This window comes from Lepisma saccharinum, chromosome 16 (assembly GCF_977018435.1).
Source record: "Lepisma saccharinum chromosome 16, izLepSacc3.1, whole genome shotgun sequence".
Lineage (NCBI taxonomy): Eukaryota > Metazoa > Arthropoda > Insecta > Zygentoma > Lepismatidae > Lepisma > Lepisma saccharinum.
In genome coordinates this window covers 52,980,353-53,001,354 of record NC_139244.1, presented here as the reverse complement: position 1 = coordinate 53,001,354, position 21,002 = coordinate 52,980,353, and the positions used below count along the sequence as shown (strand labels likewise).

At 38.4% G+C, this 21,002-nt stretch overlaps 1 protein-coding gene across 1 annotated transcript in view; it reads left to right on the top strand.

Annotated features, from left to right (window-relative positions):
* The first annotated feature begins 609 nt into the window (after nt 1–609).
* Nucleotides 610–21,002, top strand: part of LOC146000084 (uncharacterized) — a 40,034-nt gene continuing 19,641 nt past the window's right edge. Inside the window, exons 1-3 of the mRNA XM_083137416.1 lie at nt 610–778; nt 11,208–11,363; nt 19,613–19,765. Coding sequence (XP_082993542.1) covers nt 695–778; nt 11,208–11,363; nt 19,613–19,765 — 393 coding nt within the window. The 5' untranslated portion in view covers nt 610–694. The remainder of the gene's footprint in view (nt 779–11,207; nt 11,364–19,612; nt 19,766–21,002) is intronic.

Genomic DNA, 21,002 nt, shown 5'->3' with positions numbered 1-21,002 from the left:
CTCCGCCAGCCAGTCACAGAGAGTTGGAAACTGTCCTAATGGAGGAATGGCCATTGCTCGCATCTACGATGGTTGATCACCTCATTGAAAGCATGGAAAATCGTTGTAAAGTTTGTGTGAAAGTCCGGGGTGGTCACATACCATATTAATGTAAGATTTGTTTTGGTCACATACCATATTAATGTAAGATTTGTTTTGGTCACATACCATATTACTGTAAGTTTTGTTTGTTTGCTTTTAATCATCATCATGTTAATGACCCATATGTGACGTCATCGTATAACTTACGAAAAGTAAATATATATTTTTAAACCTTCGTACACAATTCTTGTTTTCTTTAATGCACAAACACATTTGCTACCTTCATGTGCATTTTTGCGTTAATGAAAGCTTTACTTCTCCATATTTGCTGATTTTACCATGGCGTGTTTAACTTTTGGAAGCGTGTTTATAAAACCTACTGACGGAAACGAGAATTGTGTTTCTGTATTTGTTCCACTATTGGCCAAAAAATTGCGCATTCGTAACAATACATATATAGAAAAATCTGCTTCCTGCCATACAAATAAGTGAAGGCCGAAATATCATTCATTGAAGGAGCCATAGTCTCCAAACATCAGGTATTCGCAGCTTCACACTGGACCTCATCCGAGCAGTGAACAAGACCTATCTATCTTCATCGCACCAGCTGAAAATGCTTACAGGGAAGCTTGTGTTTATTGCTTTGGTATGCTTATCTTTCCAAAGATTTGCTAATGCAGATGTTTTTGCTTGCGATGTAAGTGTTCTGCTCTTATGGAGCTAACATTCACTTTCTAAATCTAGTAACAGATTGTGAATCAGAAATATTTTTGTGTAATTTGGAACAAAATCAGAACAAACAGAAGTTGATTTATTTATTTATTGAACTCAACAGGTACATACCAAATTACAGAGCCCATATAATGGATATATAGTGAATACAGTTACATATATAATATAGAAATAGAAAAAAGTAAAATAAAAATATATTTTAAATTATTAATTTTTTTATATATATATATATATATATATATATATATATATATATATATATACATATACATACGTATACACCCACACACGTGTATTTTATCACACCATTTTATTAGGAAATTATGTTTTTAAGCTCAAGACATTGCTGTTGTGTTAATACTGGCTTTACTGAGTTCTTATGTTCATGGAAAAGATGTCTATGGTCTTATACTTGGTTAACATTTTATTGTAACTAGTGCACATTCTCCACAATGGAGATTTCTTTTCAATTTTCGATCTAACCTTCCTTGTCAGAAAAACTTCATTCTTGAGTCCAGTTTTTGCCGACGGGATTCGAAAATTATTCTGACAGAGTAGATGTTCAGCATCTATTTCGTGATTTAGCAACTTCCACAAGAATACTATTTCATGTAACGTTCCTCTGTGACACAGCTTTGTAAACCGACATTCATATATTAGGTTGTCGTAGTGATCAAATGTGGGGTAAACTTTCTGAAATTTGTATTTTATAAAATTTAAGAAATCTTAATTGGACTCTTTCAATTGCTTCACTGTACTTTGCAGTGTCCGTATTCCATATAACAGATGCATATACGAGTTTTGGTCTTACATATGAATAATACAAAACTTTTAGTTTATCTATACTATTGAAATCCTTCCCCATTCTAAGAATAAACCCACGGATCTTGAACGCTTCACAAATTATTTGTTCTACGTGTTTATTAAAAGTAAGATTTGAATAAAAAATGAACTCCAAATCCTTGAATATAAAACAGTATGGTTGTATATTTGATATTGAAATTCAACTGGGTTTTCCTTATTGAGTATATACGGGCTGCTTCGAAATGATGTCAACGATTTTAAGTCCTTATATTTATTTATTTTTATTTTTCGTCCGAATTGCTTTAAATTTTACATGTAATTCCTAAAAATGTCCAAGTTGTTTTGATAAAATTTTGAACACAGTACCTTACAAATGTTCTATGTGAGCCCCCTTTTTTACCCTGCATACATCAATTCGGTAACCCAATTCCGTCCAGACCTGTTTCAACATGTCTCATCAACAATTTGCACTGCAGCAGTAATGTGCTTTTTCAGTTCATTGACATCTGTGGGTAGAGGACGTTTGTACACAATGTCTTTTAGATGTCCCCACAGAAAAAAAAATCAGAGGGGGTTAAATCCAGGTATCGTCGTGGCCAACATAGTAACTGTTGGTCACTTTGAGTAGAACGCCCAATCCAGCGGTCTGGCAGTCTGTTATTAAGGTAATTTGTAGTAAGCATGTGTAGGAATATTTGTCCAGTCACAGTTTGTTCGTGAAAGAAGTACGGACTGTACACTTTGGTAGATGAAATGGCGCAAAACACATTAGTCTTCGGTGAATGACGCCCAACTTCAACGATTTGACGAGGATTCTCAGTCCCCCACATGCGAACATTTTGCTTGTTCACTCTTCCTGTCACATGGAACGTAGCCTCATCACTGAAACAAAATTTGTCAATAAAATCATCACCACCACTGCATAACTCTAGAAATGACTCACAAAAATTTTTGCGAGACGTGTGATCATTAGGTGTTAAATGTTGTAACAACTGCACTCGATAGAGATACATCTTTAAACGCCTACACACTACGGGCCAAACAGTTGCTTGAGACATTGTTTGCTCTTGACTCACTTTCTTTGTAGACTTTTTGGGGCTGCGTTGAAAACTAGCTCGAACTCTCTCGACATCTGCCACAGACGTGGACGGTCTACCGGACGATTTTCCTTTGCAAATGCATTCCGTTGTCTTGAATTTATCATACCATTTACGTATGGAGTTGTTGGATGGTGGTTCTTTTGAAAATTTCGTACGAAACTCACGCTGAACACTAACAACAGACCAACAAACGTGAAACTGTAGGAAGCAAAAAGCTTTCTCTGCACCACAGGCAGCCATCTTGGAACTTATCACCCTGCCACCTAGTGGAGAAATGTGGAACTACTACGACCATTGCAAACAAACCTCGAGGAAATGGTTGAAAGTATTAACATAGAACTTTAATTGTTGATAAAGTTTTATCGCTCCAGGAGCCATTTCTTATCGTTCAAACCATTTTGAAGCACGCTTATTACAAAATGGCATTTATTGATATTTAGTGTTAAATCATTGTTTATTGTCTAAGTTTGTAACTTTGTAATATCATTTTGAAGTTGAACACTGTCCTGTAAAATTTCAGGTCATCTGCAAACAGCAATTTGTGTGAATTTTCAAATGAATCAGGGAAGTCGTTAATAAGCAATGTGAAAAGAAGTGGCCCAAGGTTAGACCCCTGAGGTACTCCAGAGGTGACTCTTATATCTGAAGATCTGTAGCCTTTATACGCCAAGTACTGCTTACTGTTCTGCATATAGGATGCGAACAATTTGTACAATGGTTCAGAAATATTGAATTATGCAAATTTACTTAATACGATATCGTGGTTAACCAAGTCGAACGCTTTGCAAAAGTCTGCATATTTTGCGTCAACTTGACCTCCTTCGTTCAAGGCTGAACTTATAAAATTTGTAATATCGGAGAGATTGGTCAACACTGATCTACGTGGTACAAAGCCATGCTGAAACGATGATATTACAGGTCTAACGTGGGTAAATATGTAGCAGTGCATGATTTTTTCGAATATTTTTACTGGGGCTGATAGTATACTTATTGGTCGGTAGTTTTGTACATCATTAGTGTTATTGCTTTTCGGATGTGTACATATTGCCGTGGCTTTCCATTTTCAGGAAATTTGTGTTTGGCAATAATGAAATTGAAGAGGAGATATAATAGGTATTTCAGTATATCACTGCAATCTTTGACTACATAGGGCGATATCTTGTCCGGTCCGGCTGATTTCCTAGGTTTTAAATTTTTAATTTATTTTTCTATATCTTGAATTCATATCTCTGCAATATTAAGATTATCTAAATTTTCATATTGTTTATGGTTAAGCAATACTTTCATGTATGTCATATCTGGGGGGATCTTTTTTATACCCCGACTGAAAATGCTGTGCAAAAGCTTCAACTACTGAACGTCGGTCTGACGACACTTTATGGTTGAACTGTACAGGATCTTTGTTGCTTTTCCTGCGTTTATTTGTAAGAAACGACCAAACCTGGGTGCTATCTTTTGCAATATGTATTTCTGAATTGGCAACATAACTGTTGTATGCTTCAATAATTGAGGACTAAAAGATGTAAACGTTGTAAGTGCCAAAAGTGAAAGTGTTGGGAAATCTCATCGTTCTGCACATCAGCCCGTAAGAACTTGCACACTAGTAACATCTTTACACGCCCATTGAACTTCTTAGAGGGCTACCTGTCACATTTCACGTTTACCACATTATTAAGCATGGCACAATTCACTTTAACGTGAAAAACGGTGTTTGAATTAATGTGGCACTTACAGCGTTTACCAATTTTAGTCTTCAATTTCCTTCCTAACTATTGTTCGAAATTCGCTAAATTTATTGTAGTGGTATCGAAAGTCTCCCGCCTGTTTTTTCCACTTCCTGTGGTGGTAGTGTTTACTACTTATATTTTTAATAATGCTGCTCGTAAACCAACACGGGTACTGTCTTTTGCCACTTTTCTTTAATGGGACACATTCATCAAATATTTCATATATAATTTCATAAAAAACGTCTGTAGCTTGATCAACGTCATGCTTTGTTTGCAATATATCCCAGTTCGTGTTAAGCAGCTTGTGATAGATGGATGGAAAGTCGGCTTTACTGAAGTTGTAGTGTAGCTTATGACAAGTTTTATCGCGTTTTATTTTTTACATGATTAATTTCTACTAGCAGCGAGGGATGGTGTGTGCCTTCAGGAACTAGTGACTGTGTATTTCGTGCTACTGTTATTTCCTGCCCATTTGTCAAAATCAAATCGAGTGTTTTCGCATTGCTATTTTTAATGTCGGTCAAGCTTTTTAGTTGATATACATTAATAAAGTTGTTTAAATCGAATTACGTTTTTGCTGTGAACTAGTTAGATTGTAATTGCTACCAGTTATATGCCTCAGATTAAAGTCCCCACCTATCAGGAGTTTAGCGTCACCAGGTTGACAGTGCTTTTCTATGAACCTAAAGAATAAAGTGTATTTGTCTTTGTTACTACCAGTTGCTATGTACACAACGCAAATATATACATATCCTATTCCGTTCAACAATATTCTAAAACAATGCAGACTATATTCGGATGTAAACTCGATGAATCTATAATATATTCTTGACGATTGATTTCACTGTAATGATTACACCACCACCCATTGTTTTACCAGTCACTTTTTTGCTTGGGTCCCTCCTATATAGAACATATCTTTCATCGAAAAGTTCATTATTCTCGTGGGTATTCGTTAACCAACTTTCAGTTATTATTATTATTGCACCAAAGTTATTACAAATGACATTCATGTAAAATTATCTTGTTTTGGTTCGGAGACCCCTAACATTTTGGTACCATAATTGAAACAACAAAGTGTCAAGATCTGCTGAAATACATTTGGATTTCTGTGTACTTAATTGGCCGTTATTTTTGGTGTGATCTCTTTTGTCACCGGGTTTGAAGACCTCTAGCCTGGTACGCAGAGGGAAATATTCTAGTGCGCATCGGTGGTAAGTTATTGTGGCTCGTTGAGGGAGTGGGAGAATGGAACATTCTTCTGTCCTCGGTTCCTGCTGCATACGTGCGGGCGCCGTTCTGCATCGCTGATTGTGGTGCGTCTAGTTTCCTTGTTGCTTCATTGTATGATTTCCTATTCTTCGGAGATGTTCCGCTTCTCGACCGGCACTAGGAGATACGACACACTTGTCATTAACTAAATCATTTGAAGTTTGAGAATTGGCAACACTTTCACTTATTAAATCACTCGCTACCCACGGAAGTCCATTTTTACTCAAATAATACTTAAAGTGTACGATCTGCCTTCTATCACCAACATATTGAACCTCATGACTGCATAAATTTTTGTTCTCTCTCCTGTTGCAAATAGTTAGCCAATTCCCTCCAGGTTTCGTGCACACCCATTGAAAAATCCTCATGGACATTAATTCCCGTTCCTTAAAAAAAAAAAAAAAAAAAAAAAAAAAAAAACGAGCCCTAGTAAGAATCAACAGCTTGGTGTCTATTTTTAATAGGTCCCACAAAGCATCCCGAACTAGACGTTCCGAGCATTCCCACGTTTCACCTTGCATCTCGTTGAACCCTCGAAATATCAAATTATCTTCCCTCGATCGGTTTTGATGTTAACTTAAGAAAAGTTTTAAATTATTTTGAAAAATTGTGTTTACAATTGCATTTTCTGCTATTACAGTGCTCTCTGTTCAAGTCTGATAAAAGGAACAATATAATTGTTGAAATTCACTTTAACGTAATGGCTAAGTATTACACAAAAATTTCCAAAAAGCATATAAATCCAAATCACAGATAAAACAAACAATATGCAAGACCCTGTAAAACGTTTTGTAAATTTCTTGAAAATTATTGAAAAATTCGAGAAATGTGAAAAATGAAATTAAGATGGCCTGCAAGTATTTGTTACTTTCAAAATTTGAAATCATATTTGTACGAACGTTTATTTTTCTTCCTTTTATAACGTGGCCGCGGTGGCTCCGGTAACGCGTCTGACTACCATGATAAAGGTACCGGGTTCGATCCCCGGCCGGTTCAAATCCGGGAACTTTTCTAACGATGGAAGCGGCCCCGGCGCCCACCCAGCGTCGAATAACATGGGTACCTGGAGGAAACCCTGGGGGGTAAAGACGGTCAGGGGCGTGATGCTCATCACATCACCCCCACTCACGACCGGGATCAAGAAAGTGTGGGGCGTTACCCCCACACCCCCTATACGCCTTCATGGCGTGGTGCTATGCACAGGGGAGCACTTTACTTTTTTTTAACTTTATATCCCCTCTCTGCCATTAAGCGTCGGGTTCCATCATCCACTTCCTGTACACTTTTTCTGTCCAAGGCTAGTTTTCAGACTTCTAGTATTGTTTTCAATTTCCTCTTTTCTATCTTTTCCACATACTCGTCCCATTGAACTCTTGGTCGTTCACTTCTCCTCTGGCTTTCTGGTCTGGCTTCCATCACCTGTCTAGGCTTCGATCCTCCTCCATTCTTGTCACATGTCCAAACCATTGCAGTGCCTTTCTCTCTATTGTTTCCAAGATCGGTTTTTGCTGTAACTGGTCACATACTGGTGGTATTTCTAATCCTATTTTTTTTAGTCTTTCCTACTACTTTTCGTAGGTATCTCATTCTCTGCTGCTTGAAATTTGCTACTCTGTTTTGGTAATAATGTCAAGCTCTCTGTTCCAAAAAGCAATGTGGGAATGTAGATTGTCTTTTATATCATCATCATCGTTTGTTTACATATTTCCTTTCTACCAATTAATGTGATGTTGAGTTGATAGTACACTTGGTTTGCCTCTTGTACCCCATTGATAACTTCTCATCCATTCTTCCATCTGCCATCACGTCTGTTCCTAGGTATCTGTATCAGTTTACTTGTTCCAGCTGTTTCTTTTTCCACTGTATATATACACCTAGTTGTTGCAAGAACTTGTAGTGGGTTGTGAGGCTTGCGAGCTCTGATGATCCAATAGGCTATATCGGAGGTAGCTTAGCTACCAGTAGGGTCACCCATTTCGGGCAGGCTAGGAGGAAGAGCCAGACTAAGAAGAAAATAAACCGTGAACTGCTCCAAAGGCGAAAGAAGATGGATGGTCATCTCAACGGCTGAGGAGGCGGAGGAACCTAGAGAAGTAATACCTCTTTAAAAAAAACTTTGGGTCATCTGGCTCCGGTTGGTAGTATTTTGTGAGGGACCCTTTCCAGGGTTACGGTGAAGTCTTCAACGGCAGAAGTGGCGCAGAAAAATGTTATTTTTGCACGGATGACGGAAGAAGCAACTCAATCTCACTAGAGTTTAAAAGTGAGGATCTCCTGCCTTTGCAGATGGAAGAAGGATCTTCAAAGGCTAGTGGAAGAAACTGTGAAAGAAAATCTGGCAAGACTAGAGACCAGGAGCAGGCAGCCCGTTTATTAGGCTAACCTGGCGTAGGGCCCAACCAGAGTAAAACAAAATATATAATCAGAGAAATCAAGGGAAAGAATATGGACGGATTCATTGGAGGCAACAAGCAAGGAAAGGACAACGACATTTGGAACATGGAATATTACTTCTTTAACAGTCAAAGAGACTGAAATAGTTTTAAAAAAGGGAAATATAAAATTATAGAATTGGGAGTTAAATTGTTGTACACGCTATATTCACTGCCCAGACAGAAATAATCGGTCCCGACTTCTTGCAGGGAAATTACATACAGGTGACTTTGCTTAATATAATCTAAGAATGCATGATGCTTGACAATAGATTTCATCTTATTAATGTTTATTGTTCCAAAATTATATATGGGTTTCGTCATGTGGGATTCTGTTATATTGTAGCCGGTGGGAATGTTATGTGCAGTTACTGACGTTAAACAAGTTACCATTTTCAAATTCACTAAGACATACGACAAATATAACCATAATAACATTGTGAAGAGGACAATACACTTCATAACTATGATATGTTAGACATATATCACTCATTTACTTCAAGCAACCAATCAGAGCCGCCGTCAGATTTCTCATGTTCTCTTGTCGCACTCATCGTTTTACGCAGTCGCCGAGACACTGGAGACACCGAACGATAAGGACCATCTTGCCGCCACGTCGAAGCCGTATCGCTCTTAGGGAGACTACGATTCTTCTTCTTTTTCGGTTCCTTCGTTGTTTTCGGCAGATCTCCTGATGCGAGGGACGCCGTCTTGGAGTTTCCACCTCCAACTGCATGATCATTATCTGCCTGCTGCATCGGACTATGATGAACCTCTAGAGTAACGTCCATTGTTTCTTCCCCATTCTTCTCTGCTACGTGTGCTGCTTGGTTGACATACACTTGGTCCACACTGACGGGGATAGGAACGTCTTTTGTTGTCTTGTTTCTACACTGGGTGGTAAAGTGGAATCTGGTACGGTAGTTTTAGGTACATCCTGTAGTGAAGCTTGTACGTTGCCCTCATTATCCTGGTCTCCGGAGCGTTTCAGGTGAACAGGTAGTATAGTGGGTGTCGGGGTTAGCATTTTCTCAGCATCCGGCACATTCCTCGGGACAGGACGTGCCGCCCCGGCATAGGACGTATCGGCGGGTTTCTCAATTTGATGACGTCGGGACGGACAGGTAACGTAACAATGGTCACTAAGCTCACAGTAACTGCAAGAACGGTCTTGACCGCTATATGTCACCCAGTATCGTCCGCCACTGATTTTCACGTACGATGGAATCGCAGGAGTTAGATTCATTTTTGCAATTTTTCGGACAGTTCTTACCGGATAAATGTGATCGCTGAAATACCGTTCATCGTACAGGGATATTATCTGACCGTACGTACTCAGCACCGGTCGAGTAGCGTCATCGGCGAGTTCACTCGGTACAACGTGCACTCTATCACGTAATTTACATCCGCCCACGTAACAAGCACTGGACAATCCCCGTCTTCGTCACTATATTTATACTCTCCGTTTGACTGCAGCAACAACTGTTCACACACTACTTTCCATAGTAATTTCAGAAAAATACAACGTCTATAATTGTCTACTTCAATACTTACTACTTGTTCCGGTTTCAATTTTATCGTCTTGCTAATCCAATTGTGTATTTGCTTTGAAGTCTGTTTCCTTCGCACTTGACTGAAGTGTATTCAATCTCTTGATTACCATGTTGGCAGCGTCGTCGTGTTTTACTTCATCCGGACTCGCGAGTAATACGCGCTACGTGAGTTTCAGCTATTAGAGAGACGCGAAACGAAACAGATGAAATTGTCTTACTTTGATCACTGTTACAAAATATTTTTCCACATACGTGTCACAAATTATGCACTTCTTTAGAATCCGAAATGAGGCAAACTTAATAATGAGATTTGATACTTTATTTATTCTGACGGTATGAATTTATATTTGAGTTCAGATTTCAGTATCTCAGATTTCATTAATTGCCCTTCAAATCGCATTTATTTTCTTGTTAGACACGGTACACAATCATAAGACCAAATTCAAATAGAGCATTGTTCCAAAGTAAAGCCTGGTCCACACTTAATGTTTTATCGTCAGTTTTGCATGATCATGCCAGACTGTTCAAACAAAACATTACGTTAGGATGGAAAGTTTAAAGTCTTGCATGAACTGAATGACATTTGACGACCGTTCGACGAATGGGTAGGAGCTTTGTTTTTATTCTTAAAAAAAGGTCAAACTACTCGTAATTTTACGCCAGGTCTGGTTGATGTTGCAATGAGTAATGTCTTCTCTCTTTTAGTTTTTGGGATTTCTATAGCTCTCGCCACGAAAACAGTCCAGTCAAGATCGGAGTTTTTCCCTTGCCTCCTCCACACAACCTGGTCTTCCAGGGTTGCCACTGTTCTTCTAAGCTGATCAGTCTACTCTTCTCGCGTTATAGGACGTATGCGGTTGATTTCTTCGGTTGAAATTGTTGCTTATTGGCAAAACTATAAGTGAGTGGCGTGACCTTGAATGGACTGTTTTCGTGGCGAGAGCTCTAACGCAAGTAATTTACAGTAGGTGTACACATTGTATTGTGCCTAATCTCACCGCACGTGCTGAAATCATACTTATCAAAAATGCTTTATCCATGGTGTTTATGTAGTGATTGAAGAGAAGGCTGACATGAATAGTGCAGCCGTGTGCCTTACTTCAGTCTTACCTGTCAAACTTCTATTATCATGCAAGACTGGCGACAGAACATTACGTATGTATCAGGCATAAGTCTTGGAGCTTTCTTTTCCACAACTCATCTGTTTGATAGCCCAAGAGAATCTTTCCATCATTGCATTGTTCTGTCATTAGAATCCCCGATAGTTTCATTTACAGACGCTAGTTGCATTGTTGCATTATTTAAAAATGAGAAATACTAGTAATGGTACTTTTAAAACAGCATACGATATGATGAAATGTTGTAAAAATCAAAGTCGAGATTACGATCTTCACTTAAACTTTTTACAGTTGAAATTTTGATAAAGTATTGCTTATTTTCGTGCCAAGTCGGTAACTGGCATTGGGAACATTTTAGAATCTACATTTCAATTTTTTTTCTTTTTAGTGCGAGAAGAAGATATATCGCCTTACTAAGATAGAAGAATGTGAAGTGGATGAACGGAAGATTAAACTACCGCCTCTTGAACTCACTGCTGAAGGATGCCTAATTTATGCAAATGGAGGCGTTGAAATTCTCAAAAACATAAGCGGCAATATTGATGTAAGTAAACAGTTTAATTATGTAGAAAAAATAGCATAGTTCATGTAAGGTCGAAAACTATAGCATGAACTAAATGATGTTGAGGCAATCTAAGACTTCTGTCAATATATTTTTTTGTAGAATTGATCATCTATAGTTAGTTAATTACCTTGATTTTATTTTAACAATCATATACCACGATTTGCTCAAAAATTATATTCCACAACACAATTTTTGAATTCAAGACGTCATTTTTCTCGTCTTTTTATCGTTCTTCTTGGTCACTTCCTACAATTAGAAAAATAATAGTTTAATGGCTAATTTCTAAGCATTTGCTTGTATCTGTCCAATAGGAAATCGATTATAAATGTTGATTTGTTTTGTTTTCAAAATAAATATATTCTACAGTCGTCGTGAGTCCCACACAAACAAAATATGACTCGAGACTATCTGGGATTTAAAAATAATTTTAGAAATACCAGTACCATAATTAACACATTCTACACCCCCGCAACGTTTAATTGTCTGCCCCTGTTAGTTTGTTTTTAAAATAGAAGATTTCATTTCTAAAATATTAATTCACGCTTACATGTACGTACAGGGTAAGCAAAAGTTCGACAGCACTCTTCTAATCTGAAAACTACTTGACGGAGGACGAAGAAATTTCAGATATGGGTAATTGTTTTGGGGGCACACCAGTTGGGGCTAATGTGTATCATGGCGTCCATCTTGAAAGCTGCCTTCTTGGAATTACATCCAGATTTTTAAATGGGAAGGGGTCATGTAGCATACCATTTTACATGTGCGTTTTCTCAGAAATAAGAATATCCAGGTATTTTCTCCCTAACTTTATTTGATGAAAATATTTTCACAGTTGAAATTCACATTTGGTATCCTACAAAATGTGCTCTATGTGTTGCCTGTCCTGTGCTACACACAACGTAGGACGTTTCAGCCAGTCCTCATGGACACGCAATAACACTGCAGGGTCGACAGAGTAACATGTTTGTTGGATCCGATACTGGAGATGTAAGAGATCAGTGACTTTCTCTTGATAAACTATGGCTTTGAGAAGACCCCAATGGTAAGGTCCGGAGAACGGGGTGGACACAGTGGGCCCTCTTTGACCAATCCCGGGACCCGAAGGATGTTCATCCAAAACTACTGTCTGGCACATAACGCGTAGTGCAGAGGCACGCCGTCCTGCTGGAAATAGGCTGGTAATTCCCCGTCTGGGTTTATAAGTGAGGGGAACATTCACATATATACACATATCACTCCCAATTCACGTTGCCATGGATGAAAACAGGTTCCACAAATCGGGTATTCCATATCCAACACTTCGGGCTTTCCGTATCCCACAGAAACAGAAAAATGAACCCACTCCTTTTATTTCGTAGCCGATTTCATCTTGAAACTGAAATTAAGAATATTAGTTAACAATGTCATTGGTAACCAATAAAAAAATGAATTATTGTGTTAGACCCACTTCTTTAATACCTTAGCACAATCTTTTTCGCAAGTTTAAATTTTGTTGTAAGTCCACTTTATGCACAGGTAGACTAATCTGAACTGCATACAGTTTAAAGTGGGATCCGAACCACTATGTGCTATCTCCTGGTATCGTACCCGAGACCCCTTGATTACAATGCCTTACCACTACGCCATCAGGGAGGCGCACATAATCTTTTTATTTCGACCTTTTTAAAGCTATATATGTATCATAATAAGTTGTTTAACGTTCCGACGCCTCTATGGTGTAACGATTGATAAATTTTGGTAAATTTCTTTATTATTCAAATTAATTTTCGATAGCCCTCGTATAAATTATTTTGTAGTCTAATCTTTTTGAATATATATTTTATCCTTGTTAAAAATTGTAACGCAGTTTCTGCCGAGCGGAAAAGAACGCAAAGCAAGTTGAAGCTTGCATTCTTTTTCTTTCTTAACAACAATGGGTTCTTTTTCGTTCGGCGCTGCGCTGTTTTGTAAGTTTTGCAGCATTGTGTTTCTCGATATGCTTTTTCAACGGGGTAATTGTTGAAAGCTAAAAATAACTTTACATAGGTCTAAATCTTTTGTTCAGGGAATAGGATTGCGTAATCCCGCAAGTATAAATACCAGCCGTTTCGCTGGCAAAATAATCAGTTGATCAGTTCATCAGTATATCTTTAGGTGATTAAATCGCTTGTCGAGGTCCAGGGCTGGGAGAATACGGGCTTTGTGTGGGGAGTGGCTGGTCAGCTCTCCCTTCCACAATGTCCGAGGTTTTCCGTAAGCCACCTTTTAGGATTAGTGCTGGTCAGCATTATCCTTAAAGGGGATTTTGGCAGGCTTATAAATAATTAATTCATATATAAATATTTAATCTTAAGAATTTGAACTTTGAAATTATTCATAAATTTTAAATCCTGTCGAAGTTGGCACTGGTCAGTGTGGCTCCGATGTAAATTCAAATTAAATAAATTAGGCTCATCAAAGATATACATCCTTCTCGTCAAGTTAGTTTTTATGCTAAATCATTCTGAATTGTCCTGGTCAGGAGATTCAATTAAATAAATATGATTCATTTTTTGGTTAATCCGAGAGCATACCTCTGGTCAGAGGGTGTCTTTTAAATCTCACAGCTTATATAGTTTTCATGTCCGTTTTAAAGTCTGAGTATCCGGAGCGTTAAGGAAAGTTTATTGGTTTCTCTTATTTAGGTTTATATCAGATGTATTTTGAAACAGCTATAATAGGTGACCGGTCGAGTATATGTTTTTATAGAAATTCATTTAATGTAAAAATCTATTGTTTTGCTTTTGCAATGTGAGTAGCCAAAAAAGGGTAGGCATAGAGTCCCCTATTATGTTAAGGAATTCCACGCGGACATTTGTAATTTGTGGCCGAGATATGGCATTGATATTGGGTAGAGAAAGGCTCCCCTTATATTTTGTTATGAATGTTTTTGGAGGTTGACCCTGAAGATGGTAGTTTACCTCATGAGTTCTAGAGAACATAATGCAGATGTGAAAATATGACAGAAGCACGAATAGAAATTTACGGATAGATATTTTTGTAAATTTTTCTTTGGTTTTGGCAAATAGAAATTTTGTCGACCATTACTGAATAATTAGTCACCTTTAATTGAAACCAAGTTACAGCTGTGTTAGTTCTATGATGGGATGTGGACATAATATATAAGAGAGTGCTGTCTGGGTTTTATGTTTACTCTAAAGCAAGTTTCAGTCTATGTTACGGAGTCGTTATTGATCTAAATTTTATTTTGGCATTGTAGTTTTCTTTTGATCAGAAGTTTGTATATTTTTCTTTTAACTTAACTATGTTTGGATTTGTAAATAAACTTGTAGACGTTAATAGGAATTTCCTTATAGTAAATTTGGTTCATAAGTACAAATTAACTGGCATCCTTTTGGTTTGATGAGGTGTCCCGCCGTTACTGGTCAGTGAGGCGGAGGCTTTATCAATCCATCAGACGTTAGTTTCGATTATGCTGATTTCGCTCGCGACTCGCATGCGTATCCTCACTGGTCAGTGGGATGCGGGTGCGATCACGATTGAAGTTTAAGCATGAGAATGGTTACCTTATTTTGGAGTTGTTAGATAAGTAAGCATAAATTTAATTTTAATTTTATTATTTAAAAGCAGACCCTTACCCGAACTTTGGGATGCGGGCTCTCATGCCCCGCAGGAACTCAGCGTAGTCGTGGCATATATTATAAAAGAAAGATAATTGGTAGGCAACGACGCCCGGTCTTTGTCTTTCGAGGGGACCGAGCCGGTGTGTCTTGTGCCTTGGCAACGGGCTGACGGCCTAGATTGTTGCAAGTGGCGCCCAACGTGGGGCAGACCACTTGGATTGTTGCAATGGATTATTTAGCCAGTATTCGAGCTTGTCTTCCACGTTTATGGTTTCCTGTCTGCAGCAGAAAAACTGGCAGGTTCCCATAACTTCTCTTTCAATAGTCTTACAATGGTTGCATATCATATCACCAAAAATTGATTCATTCGTTTCGAACACAATCCCCAAGGGCGCAGTGGGATCGTCGTTGCCTTTTAATTAAGGGATCCTGGGATCGATACCCGGTGGAGGAACATAGTGGTTCGGATCCCACTTTAAACTGTAGGTCCAGTCACGATTAGCCTAACAGGACATAAAGTGGACTTAAGACACCAAATCAAGCAACCAACCCAATCCCGTTATTGCTCAATTATCGAATCCAGAACCTTCGTCGCGAATAACATAAGCAGGACGACAATGTGAAATAACCGAATAGAAGCAGAACCTAAAACCTAAAACGGATAGATTGGATTAATTCGACGATACAGCAAGCGTTCTGAAATGAACAAGAATACGAAAGTTGAAGGACCTCTATACGCACCCACTTTTCCTCCCCTCAATGGTGAAGATATGCTTCTTGCCGAGAAGCCTTTACGTAGGAGTGCCCTGAGGGAACTTCAAGGCCATGACGATAAAGTGTTCTACATGCAATGACGGGACCAAAACATACGTCTGAAAGCTGTGTTCCTCTTTATTTCGTACGCCATTGATAACAGGAACACGTTACCTCGTCTTTGGTAGAGCAGACGCCTGCTTGCTTGCCACCACCTTCTAGTGCAGTGACCTTCGCCCGTAGTTAGCAAGAGTGAATGACTCACCAGATACTTGTTGTCTGTGAGGCTACACAAGAATATATATTTCGTTAGTGGCTGTAAGTATTGTTTCATCTGCAGTTATATCAGTTAACATTCGAATAGCTTCATAATGGTTACGTTAGTGATAAACATGTGAATTAGTTCTCGAGAGTGAGCTTTTCATCTATTTGAACGGGGGGATTTTTATACTGCTTGCATGCATTATTTTTTCCTGAAACAAGAAGAAATTCGAAGACTCAAAAAGAGTCGTATAAGAGTAGTTAACAAAAGGAAAGAAGAAGAAAACAAAAATGTAAATGTTGAAATAAGTTATTGTAGAGATCGAGTGGTTAACATAAAGTCACGGGGCCTCCTCGATGGCGTAGTGATAACGTCGTCGCCTTGTAATCAGGGGGTCCCTGGTTTGATACACTTATGTTAGTTGTTCGTATCCCACTTTAAACAGAAAGTCCAGCCCAGATTAGCATATCTGTGCACCAAACAAGTACGAAAGAAATTGTCACAGTGTAAGAAAATTTCATGTTGAACCACATACGAAACAAAAGGGAATAATTTATTCCAGGTTGGAGTTCACATCTGTAGCACCTAACCAACACAATTATGAATCGCAACATATTTTATCAGATCCATTTTAATTATACATGTATGATAATATAAGAGAAGTAGATGAAAGAGAAAACCAAGCAAAACACGGGCGCCTTCTTCAGAATTTTAAATCTTGTTACATAAGGTTCTGGGTTGGAGTCCCGGACAGGCATGACTTTCTTGTTCTTGCCCATTATATCTGCTTCATTTCATCATAAATCATCGTTATGGTTTACCTACAGGGGAAGAATAAAGACAATAATTGTCAATACAAAACCAATAAAAACAGAACAACTCGATTACGGAGTTGTCTCCGTCTCTCGGTTTGTCGAATTAAAACCTAGTCATTCCATTGATTGATCCCAATTTAGCACACAAAATATGGTATAATGTCCACTCCATGAAGGAGTGGTTAGCACAGTGCGCTACGATGGCGTGGGTCCCTGGTTCGAATCTCGACTTGGGCATGGGTGTCCTTGGTGAGTGTCCCTTCATCAATTTCATCATATCATCACTCATCTTCATCGTCGCTATTTCCAAAAGGGAAAGAATAGCGAAACTCAATTTCAAACATCTAATCAAATCGAACATCTCCACCGATTTAATTCTATACGGTACCAATTTCCCACTTTATTACTGCATCTTACGTCATTTTACAGCATCTCAATTGTTTTCCGATTCGAAAGAATTGGAATGTTGTTTTGGGCAGTTGATTGTGCATTGTTTCGTTGTTTGGATTGTTTCATTAACGTCGCATTAATTAGTTTTAGACCAATCGTGACAGAGGGAAGCAAGAGACCAAAGGAATCGAAAAAGTCAACGGAGAGACCACGGCTCTCTTTAAAGGTAGCATTCGTGAATACGAGTGAAGTGACTGCAGAATAATATAGATGAAAATTGTTTCACTTTTTCCTTTTAATTCTGTTTCAGTTATTTTACTTCGCTTTTCTTCTACCACTCGCCTTAATCGTGTCGGCGAGGAAGAATTATATACTCGTGAAATGGACGATGGTACAAAAAAATAAATGCCTCTCCCACGGTTCGATACTGTAACTACAAAATATTGTCTTATTTTTAAAATTTACGTTCAAATATGGTTTGTCACGTAGCAATTTTCGCTCGTCTCTTTCTCAAGGCGTTCCATTGCCTCTCCGATGGCGTAGTGGTAACGTCTTCGACATGTAATCAAAGGCTTCCGAATTCAGTACCAGATAGAGGGACTTTTGGTTCGGATCCCACTGTAATCTGTAGGTCCAGTGCATAAACTGGACTTAAACAACTAGCGTGTGGCATGTGGTCTGTGATGAGAACCATTATTTCTTGACAATGACTCTAATAATACTGGAAATAATATTTCCTTACGAGTAGCTCTTGTTAAGAAACCAGTTCCTGAAATTTTCTTCTGGAAGCCTCGTAGCACCCAGCTGTTTGTTGTGGCTGGGGCATGAGTCATGTGACTCATGCTATCAATGTTCAATCCTTCCCGAGAACTCAGAATCACCAGGCAAACGTAAGCGAATATTTTGTTATTTGGGTTGCATAAACAACAGGCTTTAATACGTTACGAAATTCTAGGTCCCGTGGCCCAGGTAATTCTTTCTCTGACTGTACTTGGAAGAGATTTTCATTTTCTGGTAACTTATTACAATTGTGAGAGGAATTGATTTTAGCTTGCACTATAAGACCACCAAAAAATACTGCAATATTTACAGTAAAATTCACTGTATATTCAATATGTTTTACACTGTAGTACAGTAGTTTTGTTTCATTAAATTACTTTAGTAATGCATGTTTCTGTTCATTCCAATTTTCGATACCTCGATTTTTCGAATTGAAAGAGTTTATTATGTTAATTCCCTGTTGGCATCTTTTAATGTCAATTCATCTACTGTAAATGAGACTTCATACAATATAATTTCCAGAGAATATAATTTTACATAGGGAGGTGTACTATGGCTTTCATTGAGGAAACTATCTACAGTAATTATTACCATATAGATGAGTGTAAATGATCATAGAAATACATATTATGGGATGGGACCGGCATGATTCGTAGCCTGCGAAGACAAACAAAACAAACGCAATCTAACATTGGAGAGGAGAGATCTAAATGCAATGGTTCCTTCTGCAATGAGAGATTGCTCAAATAGGAGCTCCTGATTGATTTATTCACAATTCAGAGCTTCCAAACTCAGAAACTATGGGAATTGCAATGAAAACAGTGCCATTTCAGGAACTGGTGTATAGCAGTTGAATATTTAAGTGAAATGTCTTTGCAACACATGTCTCGTGGAAGGGTGAATTGGCGTTTGAAATGGTTGACATTAGGCACACATGTGTAACTGCTAACCTAATCTAACCTAACATTCAAGTAAAATAGCTGCATTATACTGAAAATATAAGGGTAGTAGAAGGAGGAAGAAACTCTCACAGTATTTCTTCTGATAATGGATGTACTTAGTACTTCAGGCCAACCTGCAGTAACAATAAGAACCCCTCTCGCAGTAGTTGCGTTTTCGCCTTGCAATCAAGGGGTCCCATGATCGACTCTAAGTGGAGATATAAGGTGGTTCGGATCTCACTTTATACTGCAGGTCCAGTCCGAATTAGCCTTACTGTGCATAAAACAGCAAGCCAATCAATCCATCGATTAAAACTGCTCAAAGAAACGGTTTTCACTTTCCCACTTACCTGCCAAAGCTGGTATTCCTGAATCGGAAACATTCCACGAAAATGTCGGTTATTGAATTTGAACTTTCGTCACAGTTCCTGAGTTAGGACTAGTCATCTGCACACCAACCAAAACTGTATGTGCAGAGACTCAAGAAGAATTCATAATAAGAGCTGTAGCTTCTAAAACAATAAACGAAATCTGAAAAAAAAACAGGTTAGTTGCTTAATTGCAATAATTTAATTGGAATAAATTGCACACAATTGTTTTTTTTAGCTCGGGGCCTCGGCGGCTTGCTCTAACAATGTATATTATCCTAATAAAACAAACTTGTTATTGTTCTTGTAAATTACAGGTGGAAGTTACAATTGTTAACACCGAGTTCAAGAAGGATGACAAGATGATACACTATTTTTGCTACGACGGAGAAGATCGAGAAGGAACTTTGATTGCAGCAATCGTCCTCATGGCAGGTTTTGAAAAGGAAGATAACTGTGAAAGATATGAGGTAGGTGAGGCAACGGTGACACTCTAGGAAAACTAATTTTACATAACTAATTTTATATACATAAGCATTAATATCCTATACATAACAAAGCTGCAAGCATCATCCATTGGATATCAAGAATGTCCAAATTTGATTCAGTCATGGATATCATTCATGGATGTCCGTAACCATTTCTACATATTGAAGTGTGGTTCGTAAAATAGTCTGGGGATCGTTAGAGTCACAAGGGATGTAGCAAATTACGTAAAGAGAGATTTTCATTTCATAACTTTATTATCCTTCTCTGTCAACAAGAAAAAAGAAGGTTGATAACAGAGCGAAGCTCTCTCCACACTTACCGTGACTCGAAGTGATTATGCTAGCTGTGGTGTCCTGGATTCGAGGTGCAACTTACTGAGGCGTCTCACGCTTTAATTTATAGGCCACGTCGAACTATTCCGCCAAAGCGCACACTATACTCGACGAATTCTGATTCAATACTGAGAGCGTATTTTATTGTCAGAGTCGTTTTTATACATTTCTTACGATCCAGTGTTTCTGACCCCTCAACGAGAGGTTAAGCCTCTATCGTCCACGGGAAGTCCCCAGGGGATGTGAGGCCAGGGTTACATACTCAGCGGTATGCAGCAAGACGAATACTCCTACTCTCTTTGGTATGCAGCATTGTCGTTGAAGGATCGGGTCGTTGGTCAGCTGGAGAGGTGGAAAAGTGGAGCTCTTCCAGATTTCGCTTTGTATCACTCCCCATTCCCCTCACTAAAAGCATTCATCCACCGATGGTTGCATGGTGACAAGCGTAAGACTTTTGTAGCATTATTACATAAAGAGTTGATATAAAAAATAAGAACTAACATTATTTCCTAAAACCCAAAACCCGTATCACAAAAAGTATATGCCAATAATGAGTTGAGTAAAGAAAATTATGCCAGGCACTATAGTAAAAAATTGTTAGTGTTCAAAATGCGTATCAATCAAAGCACTTCATTATACTCCGTAAAACGCCGTGGTTACGTTCGGAAAGCCCTATCGAATTATGTAAACCTACTGGCGAAAACTTGATGGTTATTCCCAATTTATTCCCAAGTTCCTGAAAAAGCTTAGATTTAAATGCTGATCCGCGATCGGTATAAATTTCAGGTGGGGTCCCAAAGCGTAACACTATTTCTTCATACACAAATTCAGCTGCTGTACTGGCCGTACAATCCGCAACTTGTTTGGCTATTAAATACCGCGTCCT